The 17,806-nt window shown below is 52.2% G+C and overlaps 1 protein-coding gene across 1 annotated transcript in view; it reads right to left on the reverse strand.

Annotated features, from left to right (window-relative positions):
• PODXL2 (podocalyxin like 2) overlaps positions 1 to 11,746 on the reverse strand; it is a 33,953-nt gene extending 22,207 nt beyond the window's left edge. Inside the window, exons 1-2 of the mRNA XM_026093125.2 lie at positions 11,408 to 11,746; positions 938 to 1,231 (exon numbers count right to left, since the gene is read on the reverse strand). Of these exons, the coding sequence (XP_025948910.2) occupies positions 938 to 1,231; positions 11,408 to 11,453 (340 nt within the window). The 5' untranslated portion in view covers positions 11,454 to 11,746. The remainder of the gene's footprint in view (positions 1 to 937; positions 1,232 to 11,407) is intronic.
• Positions 11,747 to 17,806: the final 6,060 nt, after the last annotated feature.

Consider the following 17,806-nt stretch of genomic DNA (forward strand, 5'->3'; position numbering starts at 1 on the left):
ACACACAGGCCTTTTTAAGGTCACAAAAATGGGTGTGAAGATAAGACTAAAACAAGACTTGTGCCTTCTAATCCCAGACCTCAGTCAGACCTGCTGAGAGGGAGGCAGTGATACCAGATGAGGGGGAAGGGATACAGCTGAAAGCTTGGGCCCTGGTAACACATGCCTTGCCTGACACGCAGTGCAGGAGCACGCAGAGTAATCTCCTAAGCTACTAGAAACCCTGCAAACACTTCTCCTTTTTCCTCCCATCCCTCTCCCCGAGGGCATCTCTAAACCATCAAGAGGCTCAAGGGAAGAGCACCAAGGGACCAATACCCAAAACTGTTCTGTGGAGGATGGCGAGCTCAAACACCTCATGAAGTTCATTTTGGCCCAGACTCCCTAGGAGTGGACAGAACAGGGCAGCTGGGCAACAGCCCAACAGGGAAAACCTGCTGGCCTCACTTGGTTCAAGTCCCCACTGCAGTCATGGCATGAGAAATCCAGGATTTGGCCTTGAGAATTCAGCTGGGACTCAAATCCCGAGATGGCCTTGATGTCTGAGCCAGGGTCTTGAGACCTTCAGATAGTGCTTAATTGACAGCAACAGTAAGAAGGGAGTGAGAAGAGGGAATAAAAGGGGGAAGGAGAGAGAGAAGGAAGGGGATGACACAAACGACAAACTAGAAGGTGGAAGTGAAATTTCTACCAGCTCAGGGAACTCTGTAGCAGCTCACGAATAAAGGCTCAGCTGTAACTTGTTTTCTAAAGCCTGTGCTTGCTCAGGGTTCACTGGGGACATGTCAGGCACTGAGGTGATAAAACAGAGCTGACGTTTAATCTCAGACCCTCTTAGCAAGAGTTGTGTCAAAGCAGGAAAACAGATCCCTGCATCCCTCTGCCTCCCCAGAGCCCTGGCAGAGAAGAGAGGAAGAATGGGGTAAAAATAACCTACCTGTTGCTGGTCCCAAGTCCAAGCTGGAGTCGTTGAGCTCTCCCCCATCTTCCCAGAAGTACTGTGGGGGCTGTAAGATCTTGGACTCCTCGTTCTCCTCACTGGCAAAGCCTGATCCTGGGGCAGCGTGTAGAGAGCCAGGGGTGAGTTCAGCCTCCAGGGCTTCAGGGCTGGTTTGCTCGTGGGAATTCAGGGCCTCCAGATGGGACATCACGGCAAACTCCAGCAGGGAAGTTGAAGTGAGGCCATCAGCGGTCGGCTCCTCTGAGGAGGCAAGGCAGAGGCACAAGATCCCTGTACAATGACAGCAAACCCATATCAGAGACACAATTGACACTCAGCGGCCCATCTTCTCCTGCCGACCCGACCTGATTACCTGCTTTTGGGGTAACCAGCCCCTCAGACAGGCTGCACTCTTAACGGATGAGGAAAACCAGGATACCTCAGGAAACACCCACAACTACACAGAGCAGTGCTCCCATAGGGAAGCAGCCAGTACCAAGCAGCCATCCAGCCTCGGGCACCTCTGTTCAATGGGGCAGTGATGGTCTGCCCTTTCTGGGGCTTTTGCCTCTCTGAAAGGCGGGGATGCCTTGCTAATCACCCATCCTGGAGGGAAGGCACCATCTTTTGCACTTAAGGCATAAAATTGTCAAGTCCACAAGACTTTCAATTTGACTGTCACACAGCCAAGATTTCACCCTAGTGTTCCTGATCTGCACCTATATCACATGCGGGGAGACTGATTTAAACCAAAATTATTTAAATCACCAATTTTAATCATGTTTTAAATCAGCAAGCTAGAAATCTACTTTTGAGTCATCAACTTGAACTTCATTTTGCACTCACATTTTTTGTTTTCATAGGCAAGGGCTGATTGTCACTGGTAAGAATTAAAACACATTAACAGCAAACACATCTACCTAAAACTAAGCAGGGAGATGAGTAATACTTTACAGGCTTACTTAAACAATTATAAACCTGATATTTCCATTTTTTATATCAGAAAGTTTGACTGACATTTCTTGTTTCCTCCACCAGATTTTGTGATTTGTGTCCAGGTACCTTCACATGTATACTGAAATTCAATTAAAACGCAAGAAAACAGCATCTGAAACTTGGCTTTATTCAGCTGATAAATACCATCATAAATATGGAGAGAAAAGAAAAAAATAAATTTACCAAAACACATTTAAAATAGTTTTGGTAAGAAAGTGAAATAACTAACTGCAGCCAGTGAACCAAACCAGTTGTTTCCCAGCCCTCTGGTCTTCAGTACATAAGAACTAGAAGATCTCATCCTCTCAGAGCTGATTTTTATTCACAGATTGGAAGGGAGGGGGAGAAAAGAGATGAGCTTTCCTGCTTTCTCAGCTCATGGACAGTTTCTCAATTTTTAATGAACTAGTCACTGAACTGAACTAATTGAATAAGCTGAAATGAAGACTAATTTGGTAACTTTCTTTGATAACTAATTTTCTAGACAAGAGAAATGCAGTAGATCTAATCTATCTGGACTTCAGTAAAATATCTGATACAGCACCACACGGAGATTCACAAGAGAAGCAAGAAAAGACAGTGATGAATAGAAAAAACTGTAAGGCATTGGCTATAGGAAAAATGACAGAGGCTTGCGCTGGAGAGAGGCTATTAGTGGAATTCCTCAAGGTCTGTCCTTGGAACTCATCATCTTTAATATTTTCCTAAGCGACCTTGGCATGAAAATTAAGAACAGGATAATGAAATTAGCCAGAGACACAAAGTGAGAAGATATCTTTGCTACACAGAAAGACTGTAGGTAGAGCTAGGTGATCTTGAGGATGGAAAGAACAGAAATGTTATGAAAAGAAATAACACAAAGTCATCATCTTGGGAATTAGCAACAAACATTTATGCTATAAGATAAGAAACTATCCATTAGAGGTATCTTAGGAGGAGAAATTCCTGCATTAGGAACGGCTCTGAGCTATTGCTGGAATGCAGATGTGAAAATGCATGCACAATCCTGAAGTATTAGGAAAAAATGAGGTATTAATGCCTTTTACAAGCAGTGCTGAATCCTCACCTGGATGTTGCATGCAGATTTGGATACACGTGGTCTGAAATGGTTTAGGCAGAGCTGAATCTGCCTTCAGGCAAGGGCATGGACTAGGAGACCTCCCGAGGTTCCTTCCACTGCCATCTATAACTCCACGTCCCAAAAGGACAAATTCAAATGCAGGCAGGTGCAGAGATGAGCTATGGGCAAATGGCAGAGGGGCTGGACCTCGTGCTTTCACTGAAAACACTGGCTTGTCAGCACAAAAAGTTTGGGAACCGCTGCTCACTCACCGGGCTGGTTAGCAAACCTGTCCTGGGAACGCTGGATGCCCAGAAATGCATTTCTCAAGCCTTGTACCTACTCCGACCTTCTTGGTTACTTTTCCCCACACGTGCTTGAGCCCTTCCGCACTTCTCAGTCTTGTCAGTTTGTTCTGTTGATTCAAGACGAGATCAGCTGAGGCCAGTGCAGCAACAAAAAGGGAATGGCAACAGAGGCAGGGTACCATGGGGAAGGAAGATACCGCAGCATCACAGGGCCAACCAAAACACCTCTGGGCATCCCCAGGGCCAGGCCAGGCCAGTTCCCAGTGTGCTGTACACCCACAGCAGGGTCTGCAGCTGGAACGAGACCATGCACGCTTCTTGCGCCAGAGCGCTGGTCCGGAGAGACCTGGCCAGGGTGGCCCCCGCACCAGTTCAGCACTGTTCGTGTGCTCGCCAGGCTCTGAAGCAATGGCACCCAGACTGGGCTTCCCCAGTCTGACACAAGACAGCTGGCAGCGTCTGCATTGCTAGCAGAGAGCATTGCTCAGCCCCGTACAGCCCTGTCAGACAGAGCATCCGTCTGGAGAAGCTCAGAGAAGCTCACGGCTCCAGCAAAAATGATCAAGAGCAGCGAGCGGGAGAAAAGGAGCGTTATTCTCCAAGTTATGCAGAAAAGGGAGCAGAATGATGGAGAAAGACCATCACAGGCCCAAGACCACGTGGAAGATTTGGGACTACAATTGACTGCCTGGATCCTACTTTAGCTCTTCATCCCCCCCAGTCACCTTGGCTTCCTCTGACCTCCACTAGCAGAGACTTGGCCGACGCGGTTGTCTGTCTTTCCAGCCATGTTACAATGCACACCCAAGCCTCCCAACCCATTAGGCAAAGGGAAAAGCCGTGAAATATAACTTTGCCCCAACTCCAAAGCCTGCATCAAGCCTCTTGACTTCCGTCTGCTGCGCACCATTGGGGCTGTCTCCAAAGCTCAGCCACAACCTGTCCTGCCACCTCTACAACTGACACATTGCAGCAGATGAATCTGGGCACCCAGAGAGCTAATGCCACCCGTGCGGGAAGCTCAGGTCCTCGGAGTTTGTTTACCCTCATTTAATTCTGAAGTATTTACCCAGTTTAAAACCCCTAAGCTGCATTATCTTGTTTACTGGGATGCTCTGCTCTCCTCAGCCCAAGATAAAACTAAACCATCGCAGCCCTAAGACTGAGTCATTAATAGACACAGCCTGAGTGAGCCAGGTTTCTCCATTGGGGGGGGGAAAGGGTACGATGACGCCTCAGGAATTGATCCACAGGCACGGGGTGTCGAGGCTGGCCTGGAGGAACCCCTCTGTCCCAGCACCAGCCTGAATGCCATGGGGTTAGCCAAACCATTGCACCAGCGTACAAAACGGTACCTCTCCTGACAGCACCCTGGCAATGCTTTATACCTTTTGCACCAGCAGCAGTGACAACCCAAAGGCCTGGGGTGCTGAACAGCAGACCTAAGCTTTGCCACCCTCCCACCCTCTCCAAGCATCTCATAAAGGAGCTCAGTGCAGCTGTCAGCGCCGAGGCAAAGAAAGAATCAAAGCAGAAGCTCAGCTGGGAGGCGGGGGGCACAGCCGAGAGAGGAAATCCGACGCCCGAGAAATCTGCGGCTAACCAGTTTCCTCCTAGGATGGGGACAGGGATCACACAACTTCCATTTGCCATCAGTCTCTTGATCTGGTATTCTAAAAGTCAGATCAAGCGATAGGGAAAAAGAAACACAAGCGAATAAAACCTTGCAAATGTAAATGGGAGGGAGCAGGGAACAGAGCCAGGGCTCGCCAGCTGCTTCAATGGGGCGCTTGTCTCTCATTTCTATTTTTGCGGCACCTCTGCGTAACCTGGAGGAGTTGAGGCTGTGCATGCTAAAGAGGGCAGCCAGCCTTTGGGGAAACAGCAGGGCCACAAGCAGGGGAGGCAGAACCAGCCCCAGTTCAGAGACAGGAGGGGTGAGAAAGGAGAGAAAGTGGGAGAGGTAAACGGAGGGGGGAGAGGGAACAAAGGCAGAGAGCGCACCAAAGCCAGCGCGAGGGGTTCCTGCGTTGGCTGCGAACTCCCGAGCTCTCCAGCTGCCAGCACCCCCAAAGGCGACACGAGGAGGTAACGCAGACCTTGTGAAAGGCCGTCACCTCCTCAAGGAGCAAAATGGGCCGATTTTAATGACAGGGAATAACACTGCAGCGTTACGCTTCTAAGACCACTGGAAAAAGAACTAAGCAGGAGTCTGGCAAACACATGAAACGAGTTTGTTGGTTGCACTGGCCCCTCAGAAAATGTCTCCAACTCAAAGCTGTTCAGCTCAGCAGAGGAGTCGATGCCCAGACAAGGCAGACGCGGAAGCTTTGCTCAACAGCAGAAGCTGGTGAGCCCTTAGACCCAAGAGTCTAAGGAGAGAAGATCTGCCATCTCTTAGATTGCAGTAAATAAGAACTATTTTACGTTTTGAAGCAATTCTGAAAGAATCTGAAAGCATTTTCTACATTAACCAACCGAGAACCACTTCATCCTTTGGCACAAGGCAAGCCACCTCTCCACGGGCTGGGGCAGCTCTTTAAATGCTCCCAATTGGCCTATGGACCAGAAGTGAAAGAGGAAATAAGTTATTTCTGTATCCAGCTGAACTGAGAGTAGGGATTTGGGGAGATGAAATGGAATCTGGCTGTGAAAGTATCAAATGGCTTTTAAAAAATTCTTGCTCTTTAATTAGAAAGAAGTAAACCTCAGTTTTCTCTCCAAGGAAGTACATAAGCATCCCTTAAGATACCAGCATACTGCCTCGACCCATAGCGGGGCTGGCGTGCCGTTTGGTTTGCCTGTCTCCCCACCCGCACTCTCCCTGCACACCTCTCCTCCTCGGATGCTGTGCCCACACCACCACTGCCACAAGGGCAGGACCAGCCCTGCCTGAGGGGAAGAGCATTTGCCTGGAGCACAGGCCCAGGCTTTCTCCCCTCGCTAAGCCTGTCCCCACCAACTAGCAGAGCCTGCACACCACCACCCAAGCAGGTGTGCAGTGGGTACGGGGAGAGGTCAGAGCACCCTGGCATTGCCAACACAGCAGCTGCAGTAATGTCCATCTGGCCCTGCTACTGTTGACCTTCCTTTCAAGCCTACCCCAAACCCAGGAGTTGTCCAACACTTATTTCCTAGGAGAGCTAGGTCAGGAATGGGTCATTTACTGATAATCATTTAGGACAGAAACACAATGACCAGATGAGGGAAGCATCTGCTAGGGATATTCCCTCCCCCAGGCCACCGCGCCTGGAAATGCTGGGGAGCAAGGCCCAAGGGCAGGGAGGAGAGAGGCCCCGGGGCAGCACAGCCAGCGGCACAAACCGCTAGCAGAATATAACAAAACACAGAGCTAATTTAAATAATAAAAAGGATCCCAGCCACAGACACTGGAGGAAGAGAAGGAACTTAACGTTGCTCAGCTGAAGGTTGTCCCAGCTCCTTTCCCACCTCTCACCTGGAGCCCCTGCCCCCCAGACACTCAACAGCTTGCACAGGGAAGCACACAGGACAACCAGCTATCAGGGCAAGTCATTTTGGCACTAATTCGGAGTTATGGACCATCCCCATGCCGGAACGCTCCAGCTAGGACGCCTCTCCTCTCCCAGCCCAGCTCCCACAGGGCCTTGCTGCTCTCTCGTGTCCCACCACCCTTTATGAATTCAGCCAGGCCCCTCATCTCAGGGATCGTTTCTAATCAGGGTTTCAGAAAGCACAGTCAGATTGCCATCCCTCCTCTGGCACAGTTAGCCAACAGCTCCCTCGCCAAGCATCCCTCTAAGCCATCCAGCCTTCCCATGGCCCTGGCACAAGTGAGAAGCAATGGGTAAAGCACTTGGGTCTGTGGGGAGCACATATATTTAATAACCTGCCCTAACCGGAGAAAGGGAGACAAGGTGTGACTGAAGGCAGCCTTGCATTGGGACAGCTCTTTCGAGAGAGATCCTAGAGCACACAATAGTTGTGCCAGCATCTTTCAAGCCTTTATAGATCTTTACAGCTATCATGATGGGAGCGCTCCAACACTAGGGTACGGGGTGTGCGTGTCTGTAGTGCTGAGCAGGCATTACGTTGCCATTAGCAAAGGACTGCAAACAGTCGCTTCCCCGGCATTTCAGCGGAGAACGCCTGCAGGACGCAGGTCCAGGGGTAAAAACAGGAGGTGGCCAGGCACTGCCAGGAGATGCACCTGCTTTTGCAGATAATTGCAGATGTGCCCTTCATCAGCACCCCATGTGCACTGGGCTCTGACCCCCAGAAGCACAGGGCATCCTCAGCCATAACCAGCTTGTCCTGGCTGCCCCACTGGCAGTGAAAATGCCCAGCCCTGAGACGAGTCAGGACTCCTGTCTCAATGAACTGCAGCATCAGGACTGCTCCTAGCACCACTTCCCACCGCCAGAGAAAGGACCCCGCGCCAGCAGCTTGCAGGAGCTCAGACAACTGCATCTTCCCCCTTCCCTCAGCCAGTCATGCCGGGAGTCGCAGCTCTGCTCGGTTTCAGTCTCCCAGACTGTTTCCCTTCGCTCCCTTCCCTCCATGCTCTCCCCAGATTGTCTCGTAGTCTTCACACCCCCCTCCTCCGCTGCTGTAACGTCTGCTCTCCTCCATGCTTCGTGTGAGCTAGAGCGGCAGCTCCCAGCCCAGGGGGAGACACAGTCCCCTGCGAAACAGCATCAGGGTAGACAGCTGTATACAGCAGAAGTGAATTTGCTTTTCTCAATCACCTTTCACAGCAGCCCACTGGCACCCGGGGGTTAACAGGCTACAGGACGAAAGACACTGATCTAAGAGGAAAGAAAAAACAAACCCATAGACTGCTTTGCCCTCTCACAGATCCAGGGCATTTCAACTGTCAGCTGAAAGAAATCACCTCGCCTGGCCTCCATTTCCACTTCTCACTCTGTCCTGATTGGGATTGCTCTGCCCCACTTCCAGTGCCCCAAACAGAGGCCCATCGCTGCTCCATCCTTGCACCACCCCTGCTCGAGCAAGGCAAGCACTCCCCCAAAACACAGCAGGGACCTTCCTCAAGGCACGGCCACATGACAAAACACAACCGACGTCCCTTCTGCCGGCTCGGCCAAAAGGGCTTTAAAACTCACGGCGCACAACACTGAGCACAAAACGGTCGCGCTCTGGTCCAGCCCCTGCGGCTGAGCGCAGCGACGACCACCCTGCCGCACGCTGCGCGCTCCGACGTGCCGCGGAGCAGGCTCGCCCCCCAAGCCTCCGCTTTCCACGCGCTTCCACGCACCCGAGGCGAAAAGCACCGGCCTCGTGCAATGCTGCAGTAGCCCCTGGGCACACGTACGGGTCCTGACTACCTCGACAGCACAGGAGGCGGAAGAGGAAGAGACGAGCGTGGTTGCAGCTGTAATATACTCTATATTACAGGAGGGCTGCAAATCTGGCCTGCAGACAATAAAAAATAATCCCCAAGACAGGAACGCACATCTGAATCCTGGTAACCACAACAGGGCTTAAGCAGGCATGTGGCCAGTGCGGGCCTGATACGAGCCCCGGTAGCGCATATCTTCCTTGCCAGCATCCCTGGCCCTCTAAACAAACCAACGCACGTGTTTGCTTTGCCTCTGTGCGACTCTGTCTGGGCCGCACTCGTGTGGCTGACAAATAGCCTCTCTCCATTCTTTTGGGATTACGTGTTTCAATAGCCAGCAAGAGCTGGACGCAAACTGGCCCTGCTGCCTGCCGTGGGCCGCGACGCACCTTCCCCGCAGCCCCTCGCTGCAGCCCTGCAGCAGGGCCGGCTTTGTTACTGCTGCTCACTTATTTACCCACAAAATGCCGGAGCTTCTTCCCACGCCGAGCAGAGGGAAAAACTTTTGTGTGCTCTGATCTGCAGCTTGTTGCCTGCAGCTTCCCCTTGAGGGCTTAATGTAGTTATTTCTACCCCGATGCCTATAATTAAATGAACATTTCCTTATGGCACTGAAGAGGCCAAGGCAAAATTGTCTGCAGGGAATTTTCATCCATCCTGATGTATACTCCCTCAGCTCGGGCTCATTGATACAGTGCTAACGAGGAATCATCTAAGCAGGCAGAAGGAAAAAAAAAAAAACTTACTTAGCAGCCCACGTGCAGACAAGCAGCTTGGGGAGACGGTGAGAGGGAAAAGACCCACCTCCCTCCCTTCTCCCCCAGTTTTTAGCCACATCATTATCCTACTTGCAAAAGCAGAGAGGCTCACATAACCTAGACCCTGGAGAGATGTCTCCGCGCTCTGCCAGCAGACCCATGCTGCCAGCGCTCTGCTGGGAGCCCGAGGCGGCACGCATCCTGTTTCAGCCTGTCCCTGGGTCTGCAAGGCTCCCCGTCCCAGGAGGCGCGCTGTGGGACACCCACCTTCCCCGCAGCACGGGTCAGTCACGTTCAGCTGCCGCAGCTCTCGGGTTTTAACCGCTCCTGATCTGCAGGGCTGGAGGAGCGAGGCCAGAGCACACTGAATTATTCCGGACTGGAACAGTTCCCGAACGGCTGAGCACAGCTCAGTGCTACTAACCAAAACGGGGCTCCCTCTGCAAAATTCCCAGAAGTCTTTGTCCTCACTTCTGACCTCCGGTCGAGGTAGGAACCCAGGTCTCCAGAGGTGCCTGGCCAACTGAGTCCCCCCTCCTGTCCCCAGAGCCACCACAACCCACCAGGATTATCAACTTCGCTAGATTAAGAATTGAGCTGACCCCCAGAGCTGCCTCTCCCCTCCCACCCCTCTGTCTCGCCCAGCTAGGACAGCAGAGAGCACCACAGAGAAATCCAAGGATCCAGCTCCTCGGTGTCATCACTGGCTGGACAGCAGCACTAGAAAGTTTCCAGCAGCCTCAACAGAATAGAAAACACACCCTCCCCTCGGCAAAGCAGCATCAGCTGTAGCCCTTTTGGCCGCCAGATTTTAAAACCACTGTGTGATCCCTTCCTCCACAGAACAAATGTCGCTTTCGAGAAATGGGGACAGGGACAACCTGTGCTGGCAGAATGGCCGGGTGGGAACACAATTCCTCCCCACGCACGTTGTGCCCCTCTGCGGAGGAGGCGCCGGTCCGGCAGTCGGCGGCCCAGGTTTCCTGCGGAGATGCGGCTGGAGGACCTCTGCCAGCTGTGCCTGTGGTTTTCCCCAACACCGACAATCTGCCTCGAGGATGCCACAGAACTGGCTTCCGGCTCAGCTCAGGAAAGACTTTGTGCTTCTGTGCCACAGAGCGCTGGCACGAGACCCCAAGCGGGTTTTTTTGATCCATTTTGCTCTATAAGCTCCCTATTGTTTACAGACCTAAAGGCTTTACCCAGTCTCTTCAGGGAGCGCCAGGAGCCCCAGACCACCGGGGTCAGGCGTCGTACGTAGGGCTCACGGACAGCAGGGCCCCGCAGAGCCGACACGTCCCCCAAGGAACGTTTTCGGGAGACGGGGGTGGTAAGACAGACATGCCAAGGGGGGCTGGATGTGACTGTATCGCGGCTCAGCCACGCTGGAAGACAGCGACTCATGGGGAAAGCAGCTCTCCCTCCCAACCAGGATGACTCAAGACAAAGACTCCCCCACGCACTTTTGAACATCCCCGTCCAAAGCTCCTGCTCGCAGCCTCACTTTAACCAGATTTCTGTACTGCAGCGACAGTGGTGGGGTGCCAGAGGGCAACCTCAGCCGCGTCGGGCCCCGAGGGGGCTCTTTGGTGGGGAATTTCCCCAAACAGCCCCCGTAAGTATTCCAGTATCAATACTCCCGCACCTAATCGCCTCGTCCTGGCGCCCTGCCGCTCCCCCAGATTTCAAGACAAGGCTCCTGGGGGAAACACGGAGAGGTCTGAGGCTCCCCCGTCCCTCGCGGGGCTTTTACAGTAGTTGGTAAAATCGCCCCGATGCCAGAAGAAGCCACGAACGCGAGGAAGGTGGTTTGGGGGCAGCCCCGGAGCAGCACCGGCCCCGGCGCCGGGGCGCCCCGTCCGCAGCGACGCCCGTCCCCGCCGCCCCGCCGGCGCCTCGCAACCCGCCGGGGACCCGACACCGGGCGGACCCTGTGCCCGGGGGGCCCCGACCCCCGCGGTGCCCCCTCCGCCCAGCCCCTCCCGCCGCGGGGCTCTCACTCACCGGCGGCCAGAAGCAGCAGCGCCGGGGCCCGGTGCAACGGCTGCATGGCGGCGGCGGCCGCTGTCCTGCCGCGCCGCCTCCTTCACGGGGAGCGGGGCCGCCCCGCCGCCCGCCGGGCTCTGCCCCTCGCCGCCGCCGCCGCGCCCGCCCGCCGCCGCCCGGCCCCGCACTGCATCCCGCCGCCCGGCGCCGCCTCCTCCCGCGGGCGCTGCCCGCCGCGCCCGGGGGCGGGGAAGCGGGGCGGGGGGAGCTCCCGCACGCCCGGCCGAGTCGCCGCGCCGCCCGGCCTCATCGCGGGCTGCGGCGCTGCCGCCCGGCGCCCCCCGGCCACGCCGCCCCCCGGCCACGCCGCCCCCCGGCCGCCCGCAACTAGCGCCGGCCGCGCGGCCGCATGCGCCGCGGGCGATGAGTCCCGCCAGGGCGGGAGGCCGCGGCGCTCCGCGGGCCGGCGGCCCCCTCCGCGGGGCAGCGGCCGAGGGGGCAGGAGAGGCCTCTCCTCGCAGCCGGCGGGGCCGGGGGAAGCTGCTGGCTGGCAGCAGCAGTGTCTTTTCGGTCAGAAGACCGACAAACACGGGGGTTTCCACAAGATCAGTGAGGGCACACAGCTCCCTTTTCAGCCTAAACGCTGGAGAACCTGACAGGAACGGTTGCCCAAACCAAGGCCCCTTTTGAACCTCATGGAGAAAAGACCCTCCACGCATCTTTCTTCCAGCCTTTCCTCATTTGCTGTGCTTGCTGGCCCCAGACCCACTAGTCACACCTCCCTGGCCCTCGCTCCCTCTGGTATCACCTCAGCTTTCTAACGCGGAAGCCTCTCACCAAGGCAACTTCATTTTCCCAACTTGATGTCTGACTTGCTTCCATAACCATCCTATCACCGCATCTGCTCACTCCCTGTGCTTCACCCACTTCGTTGACTAGCTAGGCCATCACCCCTCCGCAGTCCTTCACCGCCCAACACCCCTCTGAGGGGCTTTGCCACCACGAGCGCCCCAGCCCCAGCCAGGAAAGGCTATAAATCAAATGTGCCCAGGATCTTGTGAAGAGACGGGGGCCCTGTCATTGCCTCACCAGGTCCCTTCCTGCGTGTGGTGTTTGCCTGTTCTTAAGTCACGAAGATTTTGGGGCAAGCATGAATTGGTGAGTCACCTTCCATGCGTTCTTCTCCGCAGTAAGCTAAAAGCACAGCAAAGAGCACATTTAAGGAGCACAAGGTGCCCTCCTACTAACCACCACCTGGTTCGCGCCCGGGCAAGGTGACACAAGACACCACAACAGCCCCAGCGAGTCAGCAGCTCACCTGGCTCCACGGGCCTCACGCACCACTGTGACGATACAGATGTGGGGCCAAGGATGTATGTCTAAAGGGAGTCAGGATTTCAAATTCAAACATTTTAACCCCAAAATAAGAGCTCATTAAAAATATTTCACAACAGAATTTCCCCCTGCCCCCCACCGCCGAGTAAGAGTCAAACCTCATTTGGTTAAAGTGTTATTTTTGTGAATCTTCTGGAAATATTGGTGGTATATTTTTCTAGCATGAACTTTCTGGTTTTGAACCTTCTCTGCATCAGACACCCAGAGAAGGATGTCTGCATGCCGCTGCCCTGCGTGGGGCAAAACGTGCTGAACCCTCCAGTGAATCAACCAACCAGCCAAGGCTCCTCTGAATTATCGATATCAGCCTTCATCGCTCCTACCAGGCAAGCGCTGGGACAGGTCACCCCTTTGTGTAGGTGCCTGTCTTTCTTGCAGGCTTTTTCCATCCACCTCCCTCCCCACATCAACTACCCAGAGCACGACAAGGGCAGGTAACAAGGCCCTGGTAAGTCTTGTCTTGCCATGTTGGGTAACGAGCCTGAAACAAAGCAATCACTTCTGCCCTTTTTCAGAAAGAGTCCTTCCAGTGCTCTGAAAATCCTTTTCATCCCACAATCAATGAAGCCACTAGCCCCATGGAGCAGGAAATGCAGCTGGAAATACTGAGCTGTAGTTTAGCCGTTAGATGAGATAAAAACACTTTAATGCATTCAGATCCTAGTCCGGGCATGGTATTCAATGAATACTTGTCATTTTTCACTTTTCTGCTGGTAATTTGGCTCTCTTAACATGCAGGTGGCTTACTACAAGTGGGTAACTGAAAGCCATTCAGACATCCTGACCCTGGTACAATCAACCCCCAAATCTCAGAAGCTGGATCCAGAGTCTACAGCATCCTAATCACATTAAACAAAGTGCAAAAACGCCCTCATGTATTACATGCCCTCAGCTCAGAGGGATGGAAACCTCGTGGGCATGGCACTATACATGCTTCCTTTGAGGCTCATGGTGCTCTCTCATGCTGCTTGGATTTATTTTGACATTGTGCATTGGTCTCGGACTGAGCAACACAAAGGGTCAGTATAAAGGGAGAAGATGCATCTTAGGCAAGAAAATTAAATAAAAATTAGCAGCAACATCAATCAACCAGGTCAGCACTGCCAGCATAACAGGAAACAACCAGAGATGAGCAATACCAGTCATCTTTCAAGAGAGGACAAACTTAAACCCAGCCCCTGTGTCTTATTTTATGCTACCTTGAATGGGTATGGCTAGTTAGGGTCTGTTCTGAGATATCGACAGCTTTATAGGCAAAGGCTTGTCGTTCCTCATTTGATCTTCTCCAGCTTCCCTACCTGGCATATATTCTCAAACAATGTTTAGTGCACTGGTAAAAAGGGCTTTGCAATTGCACTAAATGCTTTTTATAGCTGCTCCAAAACTGTTCTGAAAAGTCATAGCAGGAGAATTTTTTTCCTCGATATTGCCTTTGTCTGTGTTTTTCTGTTCTTCCCCCAGATTGTTCAATTCACAGTTATGTCTATTATACAGAATCAGAAAGCAAGTGTGTATTTTAGGCTGGCAAAACCGAAAATCCTTCTGCTGTCTCCCCCTGTAAGTTACTGAAACAGCTTTTGCCTTCAGGAATTTCAGCCAGTTTTCTGATTTCAATTTAAGGGTCATGTTTTGTTCCAAGATACTGGCAAACAAGTATTACTGAGGAATGAGGTGATAGCTAAGGAAAAGAATTCAGTGCCTTGAGCTTGTTAATTAAGAAGAAATTAAATGCAAAGTTTATTCTCAACAGAAGTCTAACTTGTTTTGAAATTCCAGGTTAAAAAACAAAAGCAACACATTATTTTGAAATATGCTGTTAAGATGTTTTAGTCTCCTAACTACAGCAAAATTTAATTTACCTATAAAGGTGAAATTAATCTATTACCATTGCTCAGCAGAGCAAGAAAGTAAACAATAAGCAAAACAAATAAGCACTCAGATGTTAGGTTCTTGCAGTGTTAGAAGTGCAAGATGTTACTAGTATCAGGAAAAAAGTTTAACCCTTCTTTCTTCTTTGCACACTAACATTTGTACATAAAATGGAAAAAGTTATCTGTGCCCCTTAGGGCAGAAGGAAAAAACCATCTCAAACTCCACCCAGCTTACTTAGCTTTTTGCCTCTTTGGGGCAGGCTTGCAGCACACCAAACACATTAACCCCATCTCCTGCAAAGCTGGGCAGCCTTCTGGCATCTAGCCAAAGGAGCCTCCTCCTTCCCGGGGAGGCTCAAGACTTCCCCTGCCAGGCCCAGTCCAACCTCTCCTTTCTTAAGCACAAGGAGAGAATTAACCTCCCCCTTTTTGCTGTATACATGAATTTATTTCAGAGTCTCTAACAAGCATTTTATAAGCTTATTTGTTGACTTAGCCTTTCTAATGCTGGGACACTGAAGCATTTTGACTGTACCAAGCAGGGGCAGGTACCCACTCTGTTCTTGCGGAGCTTGGGGTGTGAGGGGCACAGCCGTTCTCTGAGCACAGCACAAAGCTTCCATGCTTGTCCAAAAGGCGCATGGGGGGAAACTTAATAAACAGTTCAGGATGAGGGACCTAGAGCAATTAATGCTCCAGGGATGTGCTGTAATTAGAGGGGAACGGAACCTGCTCTGCTTAGAGCCCAAGAGTGGAAGTGAGATTTTCTGTACCATTTCCAGCCTTTCAGCATCTCTCTGCACCAGCTTGCTTCCCTTCGGGGAAGAAGGCATGCTGCCTACCTGGGCCACGCTGCCATTACCAGTCCTGCTTGTTTCCCACCCCCTACCATAAGGCGTAGTAGAAGAGCAAGCACAAGTTGTTCTTCACTTTTCCTCCCAGTTTTCACGTGCCCCTGCTGCTTTCCATCCATGAAGCGTTACCTTTCTCTTTGCACTAAAGCAGAGCTGATCGCTGCATTAGCAGCCATGCCATTCTCCTGCAGGAGACTGACAGCAAAGCCCGACAGACTCCTGGAGGGCAGAGGAAAACAAAGCTGTACTGGATTTGATTAAGGGGCCAGAATAACCATCTAACAGAGCCACCTGGGGCAAGGAAGCAAGCAGCTCTCCTGATGAGAGCTAAAGCAGGTTTCCTCATAGCCCAAGGGATGGGACTCTGCACTGGAGGAACAGCAACTCAGTCACGCCGTTCTATTGGCATTAGCTCATGGAGGGACAGTGACTGCCTGCCACTCACATGAGCAGTGACTGCTGAGCTCCCCACCAGGAAGGGGAAAGAATTTAAGCTCTTGGGGCTTATTCACAGCATTTAAATTGGGCTTCTGTTCAGCACAGCTTGGAGAAATCCTTTATCTCAGTGTTGAATTCAGCAACTCAGATCCTAAGCAGAGACCAAATGCCTTTCTAGGAGGAACTGCCAAGGCATGAAGAAGTCTGCAGAAATACAAAAAGAAAGTAAATATCAGGAAGGTAGACAGACTCAAGAGGTTATTAGCAAGGTATGGGAGATTTCCCCTTTGCTCTGCCTCTCTCAAAGCCATGACTTAGGCAAGTGACTGCCAAGCCTTGCTATGCAGAGTTTGAGGAACCCATAGCAGAGAGCAGCAAGGGGTGGCTGCTCCTTACAGGGCAGGGAGCTGAGTGTGACAACACAGCTGGTAGGATAGGGGCCTTGCTGGAAAGGCAAGTAGGGCAGACCCAGAGATAGTAGCCAGGTTCAACCAGGAGTCCAGATCACCAGGCAAGCTTGAGGTAAGTGCAGGGTAAAGCTGGGAAGTCAGCCCAGGGTCACACACAATCCAGTGAACACTGAGCAGATCCACAAGGACAAGGCAGGTCTGAGGTCAAGCCAAAAGGCCAGTCTGCAGGTCAGGGCCCAGAGCAGCAGGGTCCATGGCCAGGCAGGAGCAAAACTACAGCTGAGCTAGAAGCCAGTACTCCTACAGTGTAACTCAGAGACCAGCTGCCAAGCCTGAGCTTAAATGGGGCTCTGGACCTATGGGTGGGAGTGGGGGTGGAGGCCCAGGTGAGACTGGTCATGGCAGTTAAGGTTTATTAGTGGGTGCCCTCAGGACCCTGACAACAGAAGTCTTCCTCTTTGCACAGTAACCTGAGAAGTCAGCTAGAGGGGAGTTTCCTCCCCTTGCTGAACAAAGCACCTTCACTGGGAAAGACCTAGAGGTGGTTCCTAGATTACACCTTTCCTTGCTAAATTGAAAAGCCTGACACTATCCTCTGATAAAGTCCTGCTTCCTTGATGGCTAGCTATGCTGGGATGCAGGAGCTGCCAGAGCAAAGGGAGCAGCCTGTAGCTGAAGAGGGCTGGGGTATGTTGACTCTGAGGAGAGCCATGCAATGGCTTGCTTGGACCACTGCCACTCCTACAGCTGTGTTTCTATGCAGTTTGATAGGACTGAAACTCCTCAGCGTTGTTTATACAGAACAGTTGCTTTCAGATCTCCCTAGCACCAAATAATCCCTGAGGAGTAACATGGCACCTGCCCCCAGGTTCCCCCCACAGCCCCATCTTGCCTTTAGAGGGAAGTGGCTTGCAAGATGAGCAGAAAGGAGCACAACTACGCTCCAAGGTGCTTTTGCTCAAAAGAGGCTGTACTCAGCAGCCCCTGAGGTTCCTCACAGACATTTAGTTATGGCTGAGGAGCATACTGGATGGCTGGAGTCATTGGCAAACCAGTGCTCCATGATAATGGAGACATTAAATCAGAGTCATGGCAGCAACAGCTGCATAATAAATGCAAAATACAGCAGAAGCCTGATCCAATTTTGGCTCTGCGTTGTTAAGTGGAAAAGCATCTCAGGAGATGGAAAAATACTAGGAAGTTCAGAGTGCATCCTCATTTCAGCATGGCATGAGGGGTAGCTGTCTGCAGTAACTCACCTGTGTTGTGGATACACATCCTCTATAAACACATTCTCATATGTTTCATGGGACAGCAATCATGTGTTGGAGTTTAGGTATTCACATCAGCTGAAGTTGACAAAAACAGAGCCATAAACACCTGAAATGGCCCTCCTGATTTGATGGCACCTGGCTGGCTCCTCTAGGACACAAAGGTGACACTGTCCAG

Source organism: Dromaius novaehollandiae, chromosome 12 (genome assembly GCF_036370855.1).
Source record: "Dromaius novaehollandiae isolate bDroNov1 chromosome 12, bDroNov1.hap1, whole genome shotgun sequence".
Taxonomy (NCBI): Eukaryota; Metazoa; Chordata; class Aves; order Casuariiformes; family Dromaiidae; genus Dromaius; species Dromaius novaehollandiae.